This window comes from Bos indicus, chromosome 27, assembly GCF_029378745.1.
Source record: "Bos indicus isolate NIAB-ARS_2022 breed Sahiwal x Tharparkar chromosome 27, NIAB-ARS_B.indTharparkar_mat_pri_1.0, whole genome shotgun sequence".
In the NCBI taxonomy this organism is placed as follows: domain Eukaryota; kingdom Metazoa; phylum Chordata; class Mammalia; order Artiodactyla; family Bovidae; genus Bos; species Bos indicus.
In genome coordinates, this window is record NC_091786.1 from 8,621,364 (window position 1) to 8,643,899 (window position 22,536).

Below are 22,536 nucleotides of genomic sequence, written 5' to 3' on the forward strand. Positions count from 1 at the left end.
GAGTACTGGAGTGGGTTGACATTTCCTTCTCCAGGAGATCTTCCCAACCCAGGGATTGAAACCAGGTCTCCCGCATTGTAGGCAGACGCTTTACCGTCTAAGCCACCTGGGAAGACCCATGAGCTACCAAATATCCCTTAATGCCTAAACTTTTTGAGCTGAGTCTCTGTCACTTGCAATCTAAGAAACCTGATCATTAAAGTATCTATGGGTTGTTGTTCAGTTGCCAAGTTGTGTCCGGCTCTGTGATCCCGTGGACTTACAGCAAGCCAAGCTTCCCTGTCCTTCACTATCTCCCAAAGTTTGCTCAAATTCATGTGCATTGAGTCAGTGATGCCATCCAACCATCTCATCCTCTGTTAATCCCCTTCTCCTCCTGCCCTCAGTATTCCCCAGCATCAAGATCTTTTCCAGTGAGTCAGCTGTTCCCATCAGGTGGTCAAAGTATTGGAGTTTGAGCTTTAGGATCAGTCCTTCCAGTGAATATTCAGGGTTGATTTCCTTTAGGATTGACTGGTTTGATCTCCTTGCAGTCCACGGGACTCTCAAGAGTTTTCTCCAACACTGCAGTTCGAAAGCCTTAATTCTTCGGTGCTCAGCCTTCTTTATGGTCCAGTTCTCACATCCATACACATAATTACTGGAAGAACCGTCGCTTTGACTGTACGGACCTTTGATGGCAAAATGATGTCTCTGGTTTTTAATATGCTGCGTAGGTTTAAGCATCTTTTGATTTCATGGTGCAATCACTGTCTGCAGTGATTTAAGAACCCCCCAAAATAAAATTTTCCACTGTTTCCATTATTCCCCTTTCTATTTGCCATGAAGGGATAGAACTAGATTCCATGATCTTAGTTTTTTGATTGTTGAGTTTTAAGCCAGCCTTTTCACTCTCCTCTTTAACCTTCATCAGGAGCCTCTTAGTTCCTCTTCACTTTCTGCCATTAGGGTGGTATCATCTGCATATCTGAAGTTGGTGATATTTCTCCCAGCAATCTTGATTCCAGCTTGTGAGTCATACAGCCCAGCATTTCTCATGATGTACTCTGAATGTAAGTTAAATAAGCAGGATGACAGTATACAGCCTTGAGGTACCCCTTTCTCCATTTTGAACCAGTCAGTTGTTCCATGTCTGATTCTAACTTGCTTCTTGACCTGCATACAGGTTTCACAAGAGGCAGATCAGGTCGTCTTGTATTCTTATCTCTTTAAGAATTTTCCATAGTTTGTTGTGATCCACACAGTCAGAGGCTTTAACATAGTCAATGAAGCAGAAGTAGATGTTTTTCTGAAATTATCTTTCTTTTTCTATAATCTAACAAATGTTGGCAATTTGATCTCTAGCTCTTCTGCCTTTTCTAAATCCAGCTTGTACATCGGCAAGTTCTTAATTCGTGAAAAATAAGGTTTTGAAGCAGTAACTTATTTTCTATTTTAGTTACCGTAATGGTTTTATGTGTAACTGCAGAAAATATACAATTTTCTTACTATCACTTCAGCTTTTAGTTTGGACACAATTTTCATATTAAAATGTTGGTTGTAAGTTGCAGCAGGTCAATTTAAACAATTTTAATCATTATCTGTTATCAGAATATGAGTGTCTTTTAATACCTGAAGATAATGGAGTCAGCCTTGAGGTAGAACTGGAAGCAAAGACTAAATGCTATGAGGACTCTGCATTCCGTGATTCTCTTCCTCTGAAATTCTCTACAGTCTGTGTCTGTGCAGACAGGCCTCCTTTGGCTTTTCTGGTGCCCAGTGCCCTGTCAGTAATATCACAGACAGCTCCCGTCTCCCAGGTCTCCCAGTCCTAACAAGAAACTGATCTCTCTCTGTCCCAAATAAGTTTGTCAGGAGAACTCTGATGAATCCAGCTTGACTCAGGTGTCCATTCCTGAATCAACTGTGTCAAAAGTGTGGGATCAGAGGAAGGGACAGAGACTGCCCCTGGTGGGGCCTGGAGCCCACTGTGGGCAGGCAGTCATGTTATGCACAGTGAATGAGCTCAAGAAACCAGTTGGATTGGGGTGGAGGGAACTTGAGATGTCAAGAAATAACGATCTAATCAAATTTTCCTAAACTGGGTTGATAACAATGAGGAATCTTGAAAACGAATCTGACTCTTGAATGCAAATACAATAAGGATATATGTCCTAGTTTATAAGACATCAGTATGACGATTGTAGTAACAGTACAGGTATTTACTATGCCTTGAAAATTTTCATGATACTATTAAGTTTTTCTTAGTTTTAGACAAAGGGTATGTAACAATAAACAAAACTTGTTTTCTTGGGGTGTGGTTATCACAACAGTTTGCTATTTCATAAAAATTAACTAAAATTTGTTTATAAGAAGTTATTTTTATGCACATTTCTCCCTAAATAGATTCGTAAGACCAAAAAAAGGTATACGTATGTGTATTTGATCCAGGGTTCTTACTGAGACTACTCCTGCCTTTGAATTGGGTCTTAACCTTTGAGATTTTATATGTGGATGCAGTTTCATTATAGAAAATGATTTAGAATCCACTTTATGAGCCATGCAGCTGAAAAGATTTTAGGTATGATGGCTTCTGGGCATGACAGTTGTACACCTTTCACTGGGGTTGAACCTCCATAAGCTAAATTATAGAGTACTTACAGGCACACATTTTTCCTGTCAAGAACTATGGGGCATGTAAAATGCATATATGATTGATAGTAGGGCACACAGAGTTTAAAACCCACATTTTTAAAGTTAGATTGGTTAACCTTGTACAATACTGTAACATGGTGCTTTGGAATTAGAAGCATAGAGTGGTAACATTTGCTGCCAAAAAAGCCATATTTATTAACTCAACAAAGCTATAAGGAGAAGGATTTGAAAGGCAGGACACAATATTTCATCTTGAGAATCATTTCTGATCTTCATCATCAGAAGTCTCATAGAACCACTTTTTTTCTTTATTTTTTAACTGGACATACTAATCAATCCTATAAAAACTGAAAGACTATGAATTTTTCATCACTGCACTATGGCTTTCAAGTTAACTGTAAATATTTATAAATCCCCTCTTCCCAATACATATGAAGGTAGAAGGAATCTAAAAGAATTTAAGACAATGGTATTTTGACTTGTTCTCTTTTCTTTTGATCTGAAAGATTTTGTAAAAAATTGTTTCATTGTGTTATCCCAAAGCAGGGGAGGGGGTTAAAAAAGAATAAGTGTCTTAAGCTATAGATCTCATTTTGGAGTGGGAACATTTCCAATCCACTGTGGCTAGAACTAAGAAATGTGAGTGTTCATGGCTTTGTAGAATTCATAAAAACACCAACTGTAGGCAATTTAAATTTAGCCTTATCTCACCCCAAGCCTTTGAATCTCAGAAAAGGCTGAGAAAACAGTAGACTGTTGTGTGAATAAAAAAGATACTTCATCTGACAAGAAAAGAGAACGGGGGGATGTTTTCTTGGGATTATTGTCAGGGTCTTATTATTTCTCTAGGAAGTTATTTTATTTGTGGGTTGAAAAAATGATTGCCATATCTTGTTTTATAAGGATGCAAAACCATTAACAACAACAACAAAAATATGTGCTATTAGCTATCATTTTGTGCCCTTGAGTGTTTATTGTGACTGGTATTTGCTTATATTTCAATAAATGAAGAAACAAAAATTTAATGCACAATATACTTCCTGCTGCTCAAAAATGGGTTTGATTTTGTTCCAGGATTCATTTTGGAATGAAAGGCTCCCTCGTGATTAATCCACTTGAGTCTAAAAATAAGAATGGAGTTTCTCCTGTTTTTGAAGTACAGCTCACCAAAGATCTGATTTGTTTCTTTGACTCATCAGTAGAAATCAGGTAAAAAATTAAGTTAGAAAATGCTTCTGCTGCAAAACTGCAAAGTTGGCTCTGCAGTTGGGTTTGGGATGTCACATGTGGAAATGAAAAAAATAAACACAAATTTTTAAAAAGTGGTTTATAACTTTAAAAAGTTATTTAAAAGAGTCTTCAAATAACATAGTTTGATAGGATCTTCATTGTTTGGCTATAGAACTTTTCTATGCTGGTTAATGTGAAGGGTTTATATCAAGCTCATTTAAAATGACACTCTGTGGATTGTAACCAGGCCCATGATTAATGTGTTGTCTATTCCTTTCTTTAGAAACTCAACAGAAAGCCAACAGAGAATAAGAGTGATGGAAGAATTAGATGTGTGTTCACCTAGATTTAGTTTCTCCAGAGCAGAAAGTGAAGTGAAAAAGCAGAAAGGACGGATGCTATGTGACGTGCTAATGGATCAGAAAGTGTTGCCTGGGGTGGGAAACATCATCAAAAATGAAGCTCTCTTTGACAGTGGTTTCCATCCCTCTGTCAAAGTAGGTTTTAAGTATTTTTTAAATAATTTTATATTTTTAAATATTGTGAAGGGCTCGACGAGGAACACTTAAATTTGGCCTGACATGTTTGGAGAGAATGTCAGTAGCACACTCTCCCCAACAGACGTCAGGGCATGTTTGCCCATTGTCAGCTTCTCTGTGAGGCCAACCCTGGCCACTCTTTTTAAAGTTGGCTGTGCCCACTTCATCCCCCGAGTCTTCTATAACTTGCTTTGCATTTTTGTTTCTCCATATGACTGATCACTTTCAAATACAGCCTGATGTTTACTTGTTACATATATAGTGTGTAAGATCTGTTCTCTGCTAGAATACAGTCTCTTAGGAGGAAAGTGTCCGTTTGGTTCAATGACATATCTGAGTGTCTAGATACAGTGTTTGGCACATGGAAGGCATTAAAGAAATATCTGGTGAATGTATAAAGGAACTAAGGTCACCAATTTCTCTTAGTATCTGGCATTTTAAATTCATACTCTGCACTCACTCAGTATAGCTATTTGTGACATTAGAAAATGCTGTTTTGATGGAATGGTAAGACTGGAAGTCAGGATGCAAAGACTAAGAATAAGTGATTGGTGAGGAAATGGAAGCAAAATTTAGAGTAATTGTTAAGGTAACTTGCTGCTGCTGCTGCTAAGTCACTTCAGTCGTGTCCGACTATGTGGGACCCCAGAGACGGCAGCCCACCAGGCTCCCCCATCCCTGGGATTCTCCAGGCAAGAACACTGGAGTGGGTTGCCATTTCCTTCTCCAATGCATGAAAGTGAAAAGTGAAAGTGAAGTCACTCAGTCATGTCCGACTCCTAGCTACCCCATGGACTGCAGCCTATCAGGCTCTTCCGTCCATGGGATTTTCCAGGCAAGAGTACTGGCGTGGGGTGCCACTGCCTTCTGCTTAGATTGGAGCAAAGGGAAAATATTTGACTGCCAGAGGGAGATGTTAGGATAAGAACTGGGTCTTTAGGTGTTTTTTTTTCCTTGTTCTTCAACTGAAGTGATGTGAACTTATTTATATGTTGGCAAGGGGTGAAACTGGCAGAGCGGGAGAGGTTAAAAAAAATAAAATGGTGATTAATAGGCCAAGTTGTAAGAAGGTCAGAGAGGTTAGAACTCAAATCCAGGTGGAAGGATACATACATTTTAGTTTCCAGGGAAGAAAGTTACATTAGAGCTTTTATCCAGACCCAAGTAGTATCTATTAACTAAACCATCTTTTACATATTTCCCAAGATAACTATTTATTTTAGGTGATTTCTTCCCAGGTAGGTTTTATGCAATCCAAATAAGTAGGAAATAAGTTTTCAGAGAAACTAGTTAATAATTGTTATAGATTCAGTTTGTTTTTTGACCCTTGGAACAAGCTAGTCAAATTTCTGTAATTCAGAATAACAAAACAGAATTATAACAGGAATGAGTTTATGAGTTTTTTAAAATCACCTTGACCTCTATGGAAAATATTTTTGAAAAAAGAACTGAGTGTTTTTATCCAGAGCATTGTTATTATCTTTGATAAACTGGCAATTTATTTTTTATCACTATATCTAGCCAGCTATTCATCTAGTAGGAGATCATTTGCCCATAATGCCTGTAGGTTAAAAATTAATGGTAAGCTATTAGTTCCCTAAAAGTATATGTATAATGATTGAAAAAGTATAGTTTAGCATTTTAAGATATGACTGAACATAGTACATAAGATGTGGTAAAAAATAAATGAGTTTGAGAAGTATAATACATATGTTTTAAGCTTTAAATAAATGAAAAAATAGATATTTACTTTTAGAAGGATTTTGTTGATTAAACAGTTTTAGATTTTAGGCACTGATAAATCTATTTCCATTGTGTAAAAATGTATTCATTACACACAACAAAAGTTAGTCATCAGGAAGAATTTGTTCTGGAATTGCTGTTGAAACTACATGTGCCAAATGATAACTAATTCTACAAGGGGAACCCGGAGATTTATACTAGGCTATGCACAAAAAAAATCTTCAGTAAAGTCTGTTTCTGAGTTCTTCCATGTATTAACAAGTACTTTAGTATTAATGCATGTCTATAAATTCATATCTTTTTAAAACTTGACAGTGACTTTGGTGGTCATCTACTCCTCTGCTTGTTTTTCCCTCCCCTCTTTCTTTGTGGTCTTTTTTTTTTTTCTTTTCCTCTTTATCCCCCGCAAAACTTTTCAAGGTGGCTGTGATAGGCAATGTTGGGGCTTTGAAGATGTCCATACAAAGTAGATATTCAATAAATACTTGAACTTAGGATTAAAGTTTATAAATAAGAATGGTATTTTTTCTTTTTCTTTTAATTTTCACTTTTTCTAAAGTTGAGGTATAGTTAATTTACAATGTTGTGTTAGTCTCATGTGTACAGCAAAGTGATTCAGTTATGTTGTTATTCAGTCGCCCAGTCATGCCCGACTCTTTGCGACCCCGTGGACTGCAGTAACCAGATCTCCCTGTCCCTCACCACCTCCTGGGGTTTGCCCAAGTTCATATCCATTGCATCGGTGATGCCGTTCAGCCATCTCATCCTCTGACACCCTCTTCTCCTTCTACCCTCGATCTTTCCCAGCATCAGGGATTTTTCCAATGAGTCATCAGTTCACATCAGATGACCAAAATACTGAAGCTTCAGCTTCAGCATTAGTCCTTCCAGTGAATATTCAGAGTTGATTTCCTTTAGTATTGATTGGTGTGATATCCTTGCTGTCCAAGGGACTTTCAGGAGTCTTCTTCAACACCACAGTTCAAAGGCATCAATTCTTTGGCATTCTGCTTTCTTTATGGTTCAGATTTCACAACAGTACATGACCACTGGGAAGACCGTAGCCTTGACTATACGGACCTTTGTCGGGTGGAGTAACGTCTCTGCTTTTCAACACTCTGTCTAGGTTTATCTTCACTTTCCTGCCAAGAAGCAGTTATCTCCTGATTTCATGGCTGCAGTCACTGTCCGCAGTGATTTTGGAGCCCAAGAAGAAGAAATTTGTCACTACTTCCACCTGTTCCCTATTTGCCATGCAGTAATGGGGCTTGAAGCCCTGATCTTAGTTTTTTTTAGTATTTAGTCTTAAGCCGGCTCTTTCACTCTCTTCCTTCACCCTCATCAAGAGGCTCTTTAGTTCCTCTTTGCTTTCTACCTTTAGAGTGGTGTCATCTGCACATGTGACGTTGTTGATGTTTCTCCTTCCTAACTTGATTCCAGCTTGTAACTCATCCAGCCTGGCATGTCTCATAATGTGCTCAGCATACAGATTAAAGAAGCAGGTGAGAGCAGACAGCCCTGTTGTAGTCCTTTCTCAATCTTGAACCAATCAGTTGTTCCATACAGGTTCTAACCATTGCTTCTTGACCTGCATACAGGTTTCTCAGGAGGCAGGTAAGATGGTCTGCTATTACCATCTCTTTAAGAGCTTCCCATTGGAGAAGGCAGTGGCACCCACTCCAGCACTCTTGCCTGGAAAATCCCATGGATGGAGGAGCCTGGTAGGCTGCAGTCCATGGGGTCGCTGAGAGTCAGGCACGACTGAGCGACTTCACTTTCACTTTTCACTTTCCTGCATTGGAGAAAGAAATGGCAACCCACTCCATTTATTCTTGCTTGGAGAATCCCAGGGACAGAGGAGCCTGGTGGGCTGCCGTCTATGGGGTTGCACAGAGTCGGACATGACTGAAGCGACTTAGCAGAAGCAGCAGCAGCAAGAGCTTTCCATGGTTTGTCATGGTCCACACAGTCAAAGGCTTTAGCATAATCAATGATACATAGATGTTTTTCTGAAATTCCCTTGCTTTCTCTATAATCCAGCTATGTTGGCAATTTGGTCTCTAGTTCCTCTTCCTTTTCTAAACGCAGCTTGGACATCTGGAAGCTCTTGGTTCACATAATGCTGAAGCCCAGCATGCAAGATTTTAAGCATGACCTTACTATCATGGGAGATGAGTGCAATTGTTCGATGGCTGGCACATTCTTTGTTACTACCCTTCTTAGGAATTGGGATGAGGATTGACCTTTTCCAGTCCTGTGGCCACTACTGAGTCTTCCAGATTTGCTGACATAATGAATGCAAAACCTTGATGGCATCGTCCTTTAGGGATTTGAATAGTTCTGCTAGAGTTTCATTGCATTTAGTAGCTTTATTGCACCAGTGCTTCTTAAGGCCCACTTGACTTCGCACTCTAGAACATCTGACTTTGGGTGACTAACCACATCATCGCAGTACTTCAGTTCTTTAAGATCTTTTTTATACAGTTCTTCCATGTATTCTTTCCATCTCTTCTTGATCTCTTCAGCATCTACTAGGTCTTTAGCATTGTTTTCCTTTATTGTGCCCATCTCTGGGCGGAATGTTCCCTTGAAGTCTCCAGTTTTCCTGGAGAGGTCTCTGGTCTTTCCCCTTTTGTTGTTTTCTTCTGTTACTGAGCACTGTTCCTTGAAGAAGGCCTTCTTGTCTCTTCTAGCTATTCTTTGAAACTCTGCATTTAATTGGATGTACCTGTCCCTCTCTCCCTTGCTTTTCACGTCTCTTCGTCCTTCTGCTATTTGTAGTCTCCTCAGATAACCACTTTGCCTTCTTGCTTTTCTTTTTCTTTGGGATGGTTTTGTTTGCCGTCTCCTGTACAATATTACAGAACTGTGTCCATAGTTCTTCTAGATCTAGTCCCCTAAATCTATTTGTTACCTCTACTGTGAATGCATATGGGATTTGATTTAAGTCATACCTGGCTGACCTAGTGTTTTTCCTGGTTTCCTTTAGTTTAAGCCTGAATTTTGCTATGAGAAGCTGATGATCTGAGCCACAGTCAACTCCAGGTCGTGTTTTCGCTAACTGTATACAGTTTCTCCATCTTCGACTGCAAAGAATGTAATAAATCTGATTTCGGTATTGATCATTTGGTGATGTCCATGTGTAACGTTGTCTCTTGTGTTGTTAAAAAAAGGATATTTGCTATGACTAGTGCATTCTCTTGGCGGAATTCAGTTAGCCTTTGCCCTGTTTCGTTTTGTTTTCCAAGGCCAAATTTGCCTGTTACTCTAGGTATATCTTGACTTCCTACTTTTGGATTCCAATCCCTGATGATGAATAAAACATCTTTCTTAGGTTTTACTTCTAGGAGGTCTTCTATGTCTTCATAGCAGTGATCAGCTTCAGCTTCTTTGGCACCTGGATTACTGTGATGTTGAATGGTTTGCCTTGGAAATGAACCAAAATCATTCTGTCATTTTTGAGGTTGCACCTAAGTACTGTATTTCAGACTCTTTTGTTGATTATGATGGTTACTCCATTTCTTCTATGGGATTCTTGCCCAGAGTAATAGATATAATGGTCATCTGAATTAAATTCGCCCATTCCTGTCCTTTTTAGTTTGCTGATTCCCAGGATGTCGATGTTTATTCTTACCATCTCCTGCTTGACCATGTCCAGTTATACACACGTATATGTACATATTCTTTTTCAACATCTTTTCCACTATATATTATTACAGGATACTGAATATAGTTCTGTGTGCTATACAGTAGGACCTTATTGTCTATTGTACATATAGCAGCGTGTATCTGCTAATCCTAAACTCCTAATTTATCTCCCCCACCCCACCACTGGCAGCTTCCTTTGTGCCTGCGGTGCAAGAGACCCTAGTTCGATCACTGGGTCAGGAAGATCCCCTGGAGAAAGTAATGGCAACCCACTGCAGTATCCTGCTTGGGAAATCCCACAGACAGAGGAGCCTGGCGGGATACAGTCCATGGGATCACAGAGAGTCGGACACAGCTGAGTGACTAACACTCACTTTCACCCCTGCTGCTATACCCCTTCGGTTTGTTTTCTATGTCTCTGAGTTCATTTCTGTTTTGTAAAAAAGTTCTAGAATGGTGTTTATTTATCTGTGCTTGAAATGGTCAATGCTGTTAAGAACACTAAATAGATACATGAGTTTTAGAAGAGATGCATATATTTCAAATCTATGTATAGTACTCTTAGAACTGGCAAGTCGTACTACTGTCTACAGTAATGAACAAATTATGAAACCGTCCTGAGCAGTTTTTCTGTTTTAAGGTTTGTCAGTTAACAGATGAACAGATCCATCACCTTGTGAAAATGATACGTAATTTCAGCATCCTTTTTTACAGGGTAAGAGCAAACATTTTTCAACGATTCAAAATGTTGCTTATTTCCCTTTAATTACACCAAAAATGTTAAGGCTCTATGTAGCCGTCTAAGGGTAAGAGCGTAGGAGCACAGTGGGAAGAAGTGACATGTTGTGGGCATAATTAACATCTTAAGATTTTAGGTCAAAGGTTAGTCCCAACTAACTATAATTACATTAAATTATGTTTATACTAAGTTGGGGAACAGGTATGTTGGCATGTTACTTAGACTCATGTTCTAATTTTGGGCATATAAAAGTAAAAGGTAGGTAGTCTAGAGAGAGAGTCAATACTTTGGGATAAATATAGACTTTGGTTCAATCACATTTTGCCACTTACCATTTGTGTGGTTAATATTATTTAGGTTACTTAATTTAGGTTTAGTTTATCTATAAAATAGGATAATATTTGTCTTAACACAGAGGCTGTTTTGAGAATAAGTCCTAACTAAACTGTAAATTTTGAAAGTTGTGTATATAGGCATGGGCTTCCCTGGTAGCTCACCCATCAAGAATTTGCCTGACAATGCAGAAGACATGGGTCAGGAAGATCCCCTGGAGAAGGAAATAGCAACCCTTTGCAATGGCAATCCCAGTGCCTGGGAAATCCCATGAACAGAGGAACCTGGCGGGCTACAGTCCGTGGGGTTGCAAAGAGTCAGACATGACTGAGCAACTAAACAGAAACATATTTTATCTTTAAACAAATTATCATAAATATGTCCCTTTTTCTCTACATTCCATTTTCTATGTTGAAAATGTTTATTTTTGCTATTGTTACAAAGTCAGGTATTTTAGGATTCTTCATTAGTTGGCCTAAAGTGTTAATGAGTCTTTAGCTTTATATACCTGTCCTAAGTATCCGTGGCTGTTTTAATATTATATATGCCCACTTGTGCTTTTAGGGAAAGATGATTCCAAATAACTACCCATTTTCTGCCCAGGTTAAGATGTGTATTTCAATACTTGGCTTAAATTATTATGGGTTGTTTTTTTAATTTTCAGCTTGTACTATTATTTGCTGTATTTCTGAGCTTTTAAATTTTCACACTGCTGATATAAATCCCAAACATTGTCTTTAGAGGAGCTTTATGTGTATGTGAGTAGAATAAAACTGTGACAGAGAATAATCAATGTCTTTTGAAATAGAATTTATGCCAAATGGAACATGTTTGCTGCTAGAATGGCATTTGAATTTTTCTTCTTTTTAATTGAACCTGTAAGATTAAAAACAACTGCCCCTTTTCACGTCAGCGAAGAAGATGATCTTATTAAGCTTTACCCTGTAGAAATAAATTTTTTGGCTATTGAAACAAAGTGAGCAGCTTCAGTGTTCTAAAAATAATCAGATTTAAAGCTAATCTAGTCTTTTTCTTATAACCACATAATTATTTTTAATTATAAAAACCTTAAAAGCATGAAAGACATTTTAAATTATAGTACTTTTGTATCCTATTTAGATAAGAGGGTAAAAAGCCATGCAAAGAGCAATTTTAAATACTAATAAGTTATAAAATAATGGCTTAATTACTTCAAACAAATCTTATTTGACAAATGTTGCCGAATCTTGTCAATATCTTTTTCTCAGATGAAAGAAAGATTATGAGGACATATGTATAAACATATGTAAATTTTTAACAAATCATTTTTAGAAATGACTTTCAAGAATATATCAACACTGTTTTGTATATAACATAATGTTTTTTTGTTTGTTTGTTTTTAGTGCTGCAAAGTGGGATCTGCTCTCTCTAAACACTATAAGGTTTACAAGCGTCCTAATTGTGGTCAGTGTTGCTGCAAAATAACTGTGTGTCGCTTAGGGGAGAATAACAGAATGACATATTTCTGTCCTCACTGTCAGAAGGAAAATCCTCAGCATGTTGACATACGGTGAGAAATCTAATTTAAAGTGTACTGTTTGCCCCACTTCTCTTAACAAAAGGGCTATTAATAAGAGAACACGGCTGAAGAGCTATCAGGCTATTAAGAACAGAACAGAACTCACAAGTATGTGAAGGCTTGGAAGAAAATAGTAAATAATATCATCCAAAAACCAGAATGAGCTGGAGATGACTTATGAGCCTTCTCTGATTCTGCAGAAAAGCTGTAAGTTTGATGTTAATATCCAGGCTTTGGCTTTTGTCTCATTTATAAAATGATTACCGGGAAGTGTAGTTTTGTCAATAATTGGAAAAATGCAACTACTTTCCAGAGTTCTTAATTAATAGTAGAAAACATTAGCAAACTCTCTTTACAGAATTGCTGTCTTCCTGGTGAAGCAACCAACTACTTATTAAACATAGACGCAGTGATTCAGCCAGTGGCTGAGTCAGTCTGTTCCCATTCTGCATTCCAGAGCAGGGAACTCACCACTGGGTGGGTTCAAGGACCCGCTGGCTCCACTGAGAGAATTGAGCTAAAACTGTGTTGATCTCCTGACCTGCAAAAGCCCCTGCTCTGACCCGTGGAGCACAGTGGTACTTAGGGCCTCCTGAAGTAGGTGTCAGTTCAGAATTAGGGTCCTGTAGTCTGCAAAACGTTTGCTGAGTTCTTCCCCAATGTACACTTACCCTGGTAAGACACCTTAGGTCTCTTTGGGGAAGGCTGGGTGAAATATTAACCATATAAAGGAGCTGCAGGATTTGTGATTTTAAGTCAGAATAATCAGTACAGACATGAAGCACATTAAGTGCTACAAGAGTGCAGGGACGTTAGCTGTTTATAGGTACACAAAAGCTTGGGAAAATCTCGTAGAAAAAGTGTAATTTGATATTTCTTATAGAGATATAATTTTGGCTAAGTAAATGAGCAAGCAGACATTATTTAATTGGAAAAGCATTGCCACAAACCTCAAATCATTGATGGTAACGTTGACCAAGCCACGTGAAGACTGTACGCTGTTAAATAGGAAAAGCTAGTTTTACTGTTAGGGTGGGGATAACCGGTCGGAACCAGTAGTACTAGGAATGGTTCATGTCTCACTTAAATCAGTAGATTAAAGACTTTTTAATTGATTATAGCAATGTTAGGATAGAAAATGAAGAAACACACATAAAGCTTGTGTAGTATAATGGGCAAGAGATGGTTACTAGGCCTGAGGTCAAGACACTGGAAATGGAGGAAAAAATAGTCACCTAAAGCCAGCAAGAATTATGACAGATTTGATATGTGGGGTAATGCAAAAAGTTCCAAGCCCCCAAACAGAAATTTTCACTTTACAGCACTGGGAAAGATGGGTGGAATGGAAGAGATAAATCAAGTTTTGGATATGTGGACCAGATCCATATATGGTAGATGATGAAGGCTTGATGGTTACACCTGTGTTGTTGCTGGAAGTATTAACACAGGATTGATTCCCTGGAAAAGTATAGAGAAAAGAAGCAAGGTCTGAGCTTTGGAGGTATCCCTAACTACACAGTAGGAGGGAAAGGGGCAGAGAGGGAACAGGATGCGGTGGTTGGAGACAGGAGGGTAAGCAGGGAAATACACGTCTGTGAGGAGGCCTGGGAGGGCGGAGGCACCGTTTTGTCTGGGGAGCTCAGGGCCCTGGGACGGGAGTGATGTGGTCCAGGTCCCCATTACGTCTCCATCAGTATGTCTCCAGCTGTCTTTTGTTTTTTCTTCCTTGTTCCTATGTTTCATTTTCTTCATCACCTTTTGTTAACAATTACTTTTCTCTAAACCATGCTATATTCCCTTTTTTTCAGCTTCCTCACCCCATTTTACTATCAGAGATCTGAAATATGGTTAGATAATGTTTTATTACACAAATATAGGGGTTTCTTATTTTTAATATTACATTTATTCGATCAAAAACGTATAAGAGTTTCTGGCAGAAGACGTTCAATATATATTCGTCTACTGAATAAGTGATTAATATTCCGTATGTATTTGTTTTCTATGAACTGATAGCTTTTGAAATTTTTAAAAATTCACATTTTTCCAGATTGTCAAATAAGCAAAGGCCTTTTGAAACTAGGATTCAAAGCCTCAAGGGTTCCCTGAAAGAGTCTTGGAAGTCACCTGTGAGCTGTAGAGGCATGGTGCACTGGACATGTCCTGGGCTCTCAAGTCCCTTCCTCCTAACCTGGTTCTGTTTTATATGTTGGCAGCCAGCTGAAGACTTATTGCAGAATAAGTGTGTACATAATAAAGCATTTGAAAACAAGTAATATTTGCCCCACTCTTAGAGATTTCTACAAGTAAGTATATTCTAGTCATTGTCTGGATGAGCATTTGAGCACATTTTATATTGACGAAACTTTTTTTGTTTCAAAGTCATTTCAAATTCAAATGAAATATTAAAAGTCCCCACCATAATGATCTAAATTCTTGTGTTCCTTCAGTCACTAAAAATTTACTTCAGTCCTTCCTGAAGTCCTACCCAGATTTTCTAGTCTGTTGGTCACACCGTACTTTGCATACCTGTACGCGTGTATTGTTGGCTCTTCTTTACATACTAACTAGCAAAACCTGTGTATGTGAGTATTGTTTCCATGAAGGGAAACTGCATTATTCTTTGACTTTACTGGAGTCTTTATAATTTCTTTCTCACTTTTTCATTTTTCTGCTGTTGACTTTATTAGGGTCTGCCATACATCAGGTGCTGGGATAGCACAGAGAAAATAGAATAGTAACTCTGTGACTAATACGTTCCCACATGGTGCTGCTGCTCCTTTCTCTGAGGACCACCAGCCCTTAGGTCTCCCTCAGCTGCCCCTCTACCAGGCTGTTCCTGGGTAACTGGTGAATGGTTCATGTTTGAATGGACTTGGAGCCCCGGTCATGACATCCCCTAAGCAAAGAATGGAGCGGCATCTCTTGAATTGGACGTTTGAGACAGTCCACCTGCTCCCTGACATCACCAGGGCATGTGGTCCCTGGGCACTGAGCAGATACACGGTGGTGCTGGCAGCACGTGGGCCTTGCCCAGAGAGAACCCCAGGCCTGACTCCACAGACAGTGCCCTCCACCTCGTGCCGCTGGAATGACTGCCTCCATCCTCCACGCTCCCCTCCCCCCTCCACAGAGGACCACACAGCAAGCCACGGAAGCTTTCTGAGTGTCTGGCAGATTTGCCTCTGCAGCAGGGCCTACAGGATGTGTTGACACACTGGGTATGAGGGAAAGTGCTACAGACGGCTCCCAGGTTTCTTGCCTCATCAGCTGAGTGCATGGTGATGCCATTTACCGAGATGTGACAAACCAGCAGGATTGCAGATTGGGGGCGGGGGTCTGGACTTTTATCTGTATAAGTTTCCTGTGGCTGCTGTAATAGGTTACCAGTAACCGGATAGCTTAAAGCAGCAGCAGTTTATTCTCTCATGGTTCTGAGTGCCAGCAGTTTAGCATTATTCTCACTGGGCCAGAGTCACAATGTGGGCAGGCTGTGCACCCCTAGCCCAGCGGCTCTAGCGGGGAATCCATTCCTTGCCTTTTCCAGCTTCTGGTAATTCTAATTTCCTTCACTTGTGACTACATGATCCCAGTCTCTATCTTTCCCTTCAGTTCAGTTCAGTCCAGTCGCTCAGTCGTGTCCAACTCCTTGCGACCCCATGAATCGCAGCATGCCAGGCCTCCCTGTCCATCACCAACTCCTGGAGTTCACCCAAACTCACGTCCATTGAGTCCGTGATGCCATCTAGCCATCTCATCCTCTGTTGTCCCCTTCTCCTCCTGCCCCCAATCCCTCCCAGCATCAGAGTCTTTTCCAGTGAGTCAACTCTTCGCATGAGGTGGCCAAAGTACTGGAGTTTCAGCTTTAGCATCATTCCTTCCAAAGAATACCCAGGACTGATCTCCTTTAGAATGGACTGGCTGGATCTCCTTGCAGTCCAAGGGACTCTCAAAAGTCTTCTCCAACACCACAGTTCAAAAGCATCAATTTTTCGCCGCTCAGTTTTCTTCACAGTCCAACTTTCACATCCATACATGACCACTGGAAAAACCGTAGCCTTGACTAGACGGTTCTGCATATATCAAATCTCCCTCTGCCTCACTCTCTCTTAAGGACACTTGTGTTTGGATTAAGAGATCACTCTGATAATCTTTTGGAGGTCATTATTCAGCCTACTGCAGACATGTTAAGGTTGAAGTTCTGGTGAACTGTCCAACTGGAGACTGAAAATAATTTATTACTAGATTATTAAGACATGGAGCAGTTAGGAGAAAATGCTTCCAAAGCTTCTGTATGTAACAATAAATATCCTCTTATGGTAAATTTATAGGATAGAAAATGAAAATGGTGAAAAGTTGGAGCACATTAAAAATCTGAAGGTTATTTAAATTTTTTGTGCTTTACTTAATTATGAATAAATGCATGATGCTGCTGCCTCTCATAGTCAGTAGAGGGCAGGGATTAGGTCAAGTAAATTCTTTAGAAGGTCTGATATAGTATAGGAATAAGAAATATTTTTTAAATTTATTAAACTATAGTTGATTTAGAGGGATAAGAAATATTGAATAGCATTAAAAGTCAAGGTAAGTAAAGATAAAAGAACCATAATGAGATGTGTCTCACTTTCAGATTTTCTTATGCTATTTATGATTTTACCAGACAAGTCTGAATTTAAAACCTGTTATAATTATATGTAGGGAGCAATATATTACAGGAGACAAGGCTGGCTACCTTTGAAAGTCAAAGAAGTCATGTTGTGAAATGTAAGGTACAAAGCCTTTACTGGAAGAGTTTTTGTTCAATATTAATGTTTGGACACATGAAAGGAATCCATGCCACTGCCTTGGTTGCTAAGCCATGTGATGTGCTCTGTAGACCCAGAAACGTGCTACAGAGCAGGACTATATCAGAGCTTAGAAAGGCCCTTCCTTTAACGATACAGAGTCAATTAGGAATTCAGGGTAGAGAGTCATAGTTTACGTCTGTGGGCAAAAATCGGGGTTGGTTTTACTGTTTGCTTACTAATCTCTTAGATATCAACATGAGAGAGTTTTATGTGAAGGGAAATAACGTTAAGTATAGATATCTTTCCCATCATAATAGATTGTAGATCAACTAATTGCCACAGTGCTGAGTAGACATTGTTGAGAAATTCCAGAGGCACACAAAGTAAATGTGAAGCTTTTCTCATCTTAACCGTCATTGCTTTAATTTCTACATAACTTTTTCCCTCCCTAATTTGGTTGGATAAAGATAGTTTTGCTTCAGGAAGAGTCCCACTTACTTTAAAAATTAGTTCAGAAATGCTCCCTAGTGGTTAGGTCAACTGCTTTTAGTTGGTTTAAAAGCACACATACACACATACAGTTCTTTGACTGTAAGTCTTTTGTTAGTTCTGTCTTTAACAGCAATCTTCAGGACCCAAGTGAAAACATTCTGAGACATAGAACTTCTAACCAATAGTAAGCGTGTAGCATTTGGGTATTAGTGGTTCTGTAATTGTTTCGGGTACTCAGAATGTATAAGAACAAGGCCGTAATAAAAGTGTTAATGATTAACTTTAGGACAAATTCTCTTCCAGCATGCTGCCAGTTAGAAACACCACAGTCAATTGGCCTTCTAGTAGAGAGCGTCATCTTATGGACTGTGTGGCCCAGAAATCTGAAGAGCAGTGGACATGTGAGGTCTGTACTCTAATAAATAAGCCATCTTCTAAGACATGTGATGCTTGCCTGACTTCAAGGCCTGCAGGTAAGACTGAATTTTGATTCTGAGTTCCTGCCATTTCAAAGAGGATAAATTACACAAAGTCAAGTATATATCTTGTTCCATTTTGATATTTCACAACTAACTAAAATGCCTTCTTTCTGAAAGGTTTAAAAGAATTGCCAGCCTTTGCATGTAAACCATGCTAATATTCTGTTGAGCGCTTTTTTTTTTTTTTTAAACAGGGAGGGAAGACATGGTATGTGACTTTGTATCTCAAAAAACTGAGACGATCACATCTGTTCTCTGTTTCTAATGAATTATTCAATAAAGCTTTGTTTTATGCAGATTTCAGCAACTTTTGAATTTGTTATTCAGTCCAAGTGGTTCATAAATTGAAAGGGAGGATTTCTGTAAGAATATCTTTGCAGGTGGAATAGAAAAATGCTGAATTTTCTCCTCTTTCTTTATCCCTCCTACCCCTTGTTATTAAAATCTTTACCCAGACAATTGTACTGATTTCATTCAAATCCTTCAAAATAACTCTTCATAGCTCACAATTTCATGCGTTCAGAGAATGTAAAACCTCAGAGGAAACCTGTGATTAAGAACCATCTCATTGATGTGGCTTCTATTGTGTTCTTTCTTTCTTCAATTAGAGAGGAGAAAGTTCATTCTTGACTTCTGGACCCCACATTGTGTGAGCTGTCATATTGTGTTTTGTTCTCTGGGCCAGAGAGGCAGGCATCACCCCTTACAGAGCTTCACTGGGAGCAGAAGGAACTGTGTCTCCTATTTCTGGCCCTCCCTTCTTCAGTATCATTCAACAGAGAGCCCTCAGAAAATCACAGTCTTAGATTTTCACATTTATTTTGACATTCTGAAATGCCTTTACACATCTTAATTATTTTCTTGTTATTTTTTCTGAATATGAAAGGCATATATCTCAAGAGCAATTTAGAACAAATTACAGTACATATTCTAAAATTTTAAGATGCTTTCTTGAAACATATTTAATAAATGTAAATCTTTGTAATTCATCTTTACTTTTTTGTAATGAGCCTTTCACTTGTTCTTGTCATTCACAGACACATTCCTGATGATCTAGATACAGGCTCTAACTGCTGATCTAAAGCTTTGTGGGATGTCCCCTCTTAATTACACTGCATTAATATTTGGTCTGATAGTTGCAAAATTGATAGCTCAATAACCTTTAAATGCTAAAACACAAAATAAAGCATAATAAATATAAATCTTTATTAAACCCACCTCTGAGTCCCTGGAAGTTGTTGAAATTTTGCACTTCATGTAATACTTTATTTCCTAATCAGAAGATGGCTAATTCTGGATTGCTCAAGCTAACTTTGTATTATTAGTTATATACATTAAGTCACTGTAATAAATGAACTGAATGTTTTAATCAGATGAAAAGATGTTTCAAATAGTCAGTGTATTTAAAGGAATACTATAGAATTACTTGTCTCTTTTTCCAGATTCAGTACTCAGGAATGAAGGAAATCCTATTGTCTTTAACAACTTAATGAAATACCCTTGTAATAGCTTTGGAAAATCAAAGGCAAAAGTGAAGATCAACAGGAAAACTGCATTTGGAACTACAGCTCTTGTTTTGACAGATTTCAGCAATAAACACAGTGCTTTGGAAAGAGAAGAAAGCCACAGTCATATACCGGACGGGGAGTTTCCAAGCCCTCCTCCTAACGTGTGTGGTAGTGATACACTGAACACCTCCAAGGAGAGAACAAACTGTAGAAGTCAACCATCTGACAAAGTAAATATATCACCTGTAGTCTGCTCTCAGTATAAATTATTTAGTCCAGCACATAAAAAATTAAAAACAACCCACTACTCATCACCGGATCTTAAAAGTTGCAACCCTGGATTTTCTAACAGGTATGATGCTTCTCACCTTGGTCTTTAAGGTATTTGCATTAAGTCTTAAGGATGAAGAAGAATCATCCGTTGCTAAGGAAGCCTAATTGATCTTGGAAATGTAAATCAAACCCAGAAAGACTTTTACAGTATTCAATAATTTGCATCCCTTTCTTCCTCTAGCTTGTAATACTACAGAAGGGAAGGGAATGAAAAACAGAATTTCCTCCATCCATAGGAAATTTGGTTTTGGTTTTTCTGACTTAACTATATACATGCTTAATACAGAATGTTTGGAAATATTGGAAAGTATGAATACAAATAATTAAATCCCCCCCAGTCATACTGGTTATCAGTCTCCACTGTTAGCAGTGTTTTATTTTATTTTTTTTAACTTTTCTTCCAATGAAAGATAGTTCTTCTAAAAGGGAAACTGTTCATTTAGTAAATGTCCTCTGTTCTAAAGGAGAGGGCTCTGAGACATTTTTAGTGACATTTCTGCTAAAGAAAGTGGCTGTATTTCAAACAGCCAAGGAGAGTGGCAGTCATTGTTTCAACCAAAAAGGCTTGAAGAGCATGTGTACTACTTTTGGACATGAAATTAAAAGGTTGTAATTCCAGTTAATGAATACTACCAGACCACATATGTTTTTAAGAGACTACTAGCTCTACATTCAGGAGAAGACACCAATTGCTGTCACCAGAGATACAGTGACTTTAACAATGTCATCCTTGTTCCTTAATGATTATTGGCAGCTCCTCCTACTGTTCTTCTCCAGCCTTATTTAATATTTTGTCTGGGGCTCCTGATGACCATAACTCCGTCAGGGAGAGACTTTTCTCCACAATTTTCTTTTCCTTCAGAAAGCAGACATTGTGTATCCAGCATCTTTGCATGAAGGGAAGAGTATTTTAAATGAAGTGAAGCTCATCTCCCACTGGTCTTCTTGCCAGTGGGAGATGAGCAGGGGAAGAGCTGCTGTGGGTGGGCTCTGAAGTAATCTCAGGAGGGATTCTGGTTTCCACCCTCTCCTCTGATTAGCTGTGTCTTTGCCGATGGAAAGATTCTTCCTCTGGGTAGTGAGGCGAAGGACCACCGGTGCACACACCTAGAGTAACCTGCGGGAGTCCTTGTAACTTATTTCATAACAGAATTCTGAGATGACTTTTGCTCAATAGATGCTTTAATCGCCAGTTCCCCATACTGGTTCTAAATTTACCACCAGTTCATCTTGATAAATTATTCTTAGCTAATTTTTTGTTGTTCTTCCTAACCACTTATTATAACTTGTTTGACTTTTGTCTGTAATACTCATAAAATAGAGACATTTGAGTTAAGTTATGGAGGGGAAACTTTTAACTGCTCATTCAGTACACCATCTCTTCACTTAACGCTAATTAACGTTTCATGATGAAAGTTCATGAAGGAGCTAGTTAAGAGGGTCCGAGTTGGGAGGCTTTCCTGAAAGAAAATAATTTTTGAATAGCCTTTTTTGTTGTGTCCCATAAGTGGAAAGAAGCAGATGTGATTGTTTAAAAATATTGTGGCTGTTTTTATACTCAGATGAAGTATCTTGGCATATTTTTATTTCCTTAGTGCTTTGTAGAAAATCTCAGACAATTTAACTAATGAATTAGGGATTTAAAAAACATTAATGTAACCTTAAATTTAAATGATTTCTTCATAAGCCATTAGTAATAGGGTCATATGATTAATCACACGCACACAGCATTACTTAGAAACACTGCTGCATGCGAATGTGTTGAATATAAGAACCCTAGGAATGCGACTCTAAAATCAATCAAGATCAACTAGCAGAATAAATGTCAAGTGATGAAATACATTCACCCAGCAGCCCTTCTGCACCCAGCTACTTTACAAGGAATAAATTGCAAATTACTGTCATTTATTTCATTTTTCTCCTTGTCTGACAGCTACAGTGTTCATCTTGTGGACAAGATGCTGAGCAGAAGCTCACAACATAATAGGATTAAAGCAGGTGGTCCACTCAGAGAAGTGATAGCCAGTTCATTTTTTCTTTAATAATTATATGGTAATTAATTTGCCTTTTGTTCTTTTAATTACTGATCTCATCACCACATGATACATGCTATGTTGACAGGGCATATTTTCAGATTTCAAATTGGTCTTTAGACAGATTTGAATTGAATCCAGCTACTGGATTATAAATTAGATAGTTGAACCAATTTTTAAGCAGTTAAGAATGATTGTTAGACAGTTTTAAGTCTTTGATCCAATTATTGTAAATACAGAGCAAAACACAGTGATACCACTTCAAAGAAATCATACATGTGTTTTAGGTTGAAGTTTTTCCTGAGCTGATACAAAGGCTCATGTAGATGAGAGAAATGGAATAAAATCAGTCTGCTGCCATCAGCGTTGCCAAATTCTACCTCTAATCACCAGTGAAGCACTGACACCTTATACATGCATCTGGGTCACCTTTTGGGGTTTTCAGTCCCCAAGAATGTCAGAGTCACCTGGGAACATCCAGGA

At 38.5% G+C, this 22,536-nt stretch overlaps 1 protein-coding gene across 1 annotated transcript in view; it reads left to right on the forward strand.

The window, feature by feature from the left end:
- Positions 1 to 22,536, forward strand: part of NEIL3 (nei like DNA glycosylase 3) — a 46,248-nt gene that overhangs the window by 18,365 nt on the left and 5,347 nt on the right. Inside the window, exons 3-8 of the mRNA XM_019953634.2 lie at positions 3,709 to 3,843; positions 4,148 to 4,361; positions 10,435 to 10,509; positions 12,249 to 12,415; positions 18,004 to 18,173; positions 19,622 to 20,039. Of these exons, the coding sequence (XP_019809193.2) occupies positions 3,709 to 3,843; positions 4,148 to 4,361; positions 10,435 to 10,509; positions 12,249 to 12,415; positions 18,004 to 18,173; positions 19,622 to 20,039 (1,179 nt within the window). The remainder of the gene's footprint in view (positions 1 to 3,708; positions 3,844 to 4,147; positions 4,362 to 10,434; positions 10,510 to 12,248; positions 12,416 to 18,003; positions 18,174 to 19,621; positions 20,040 to 22,536) is intronic.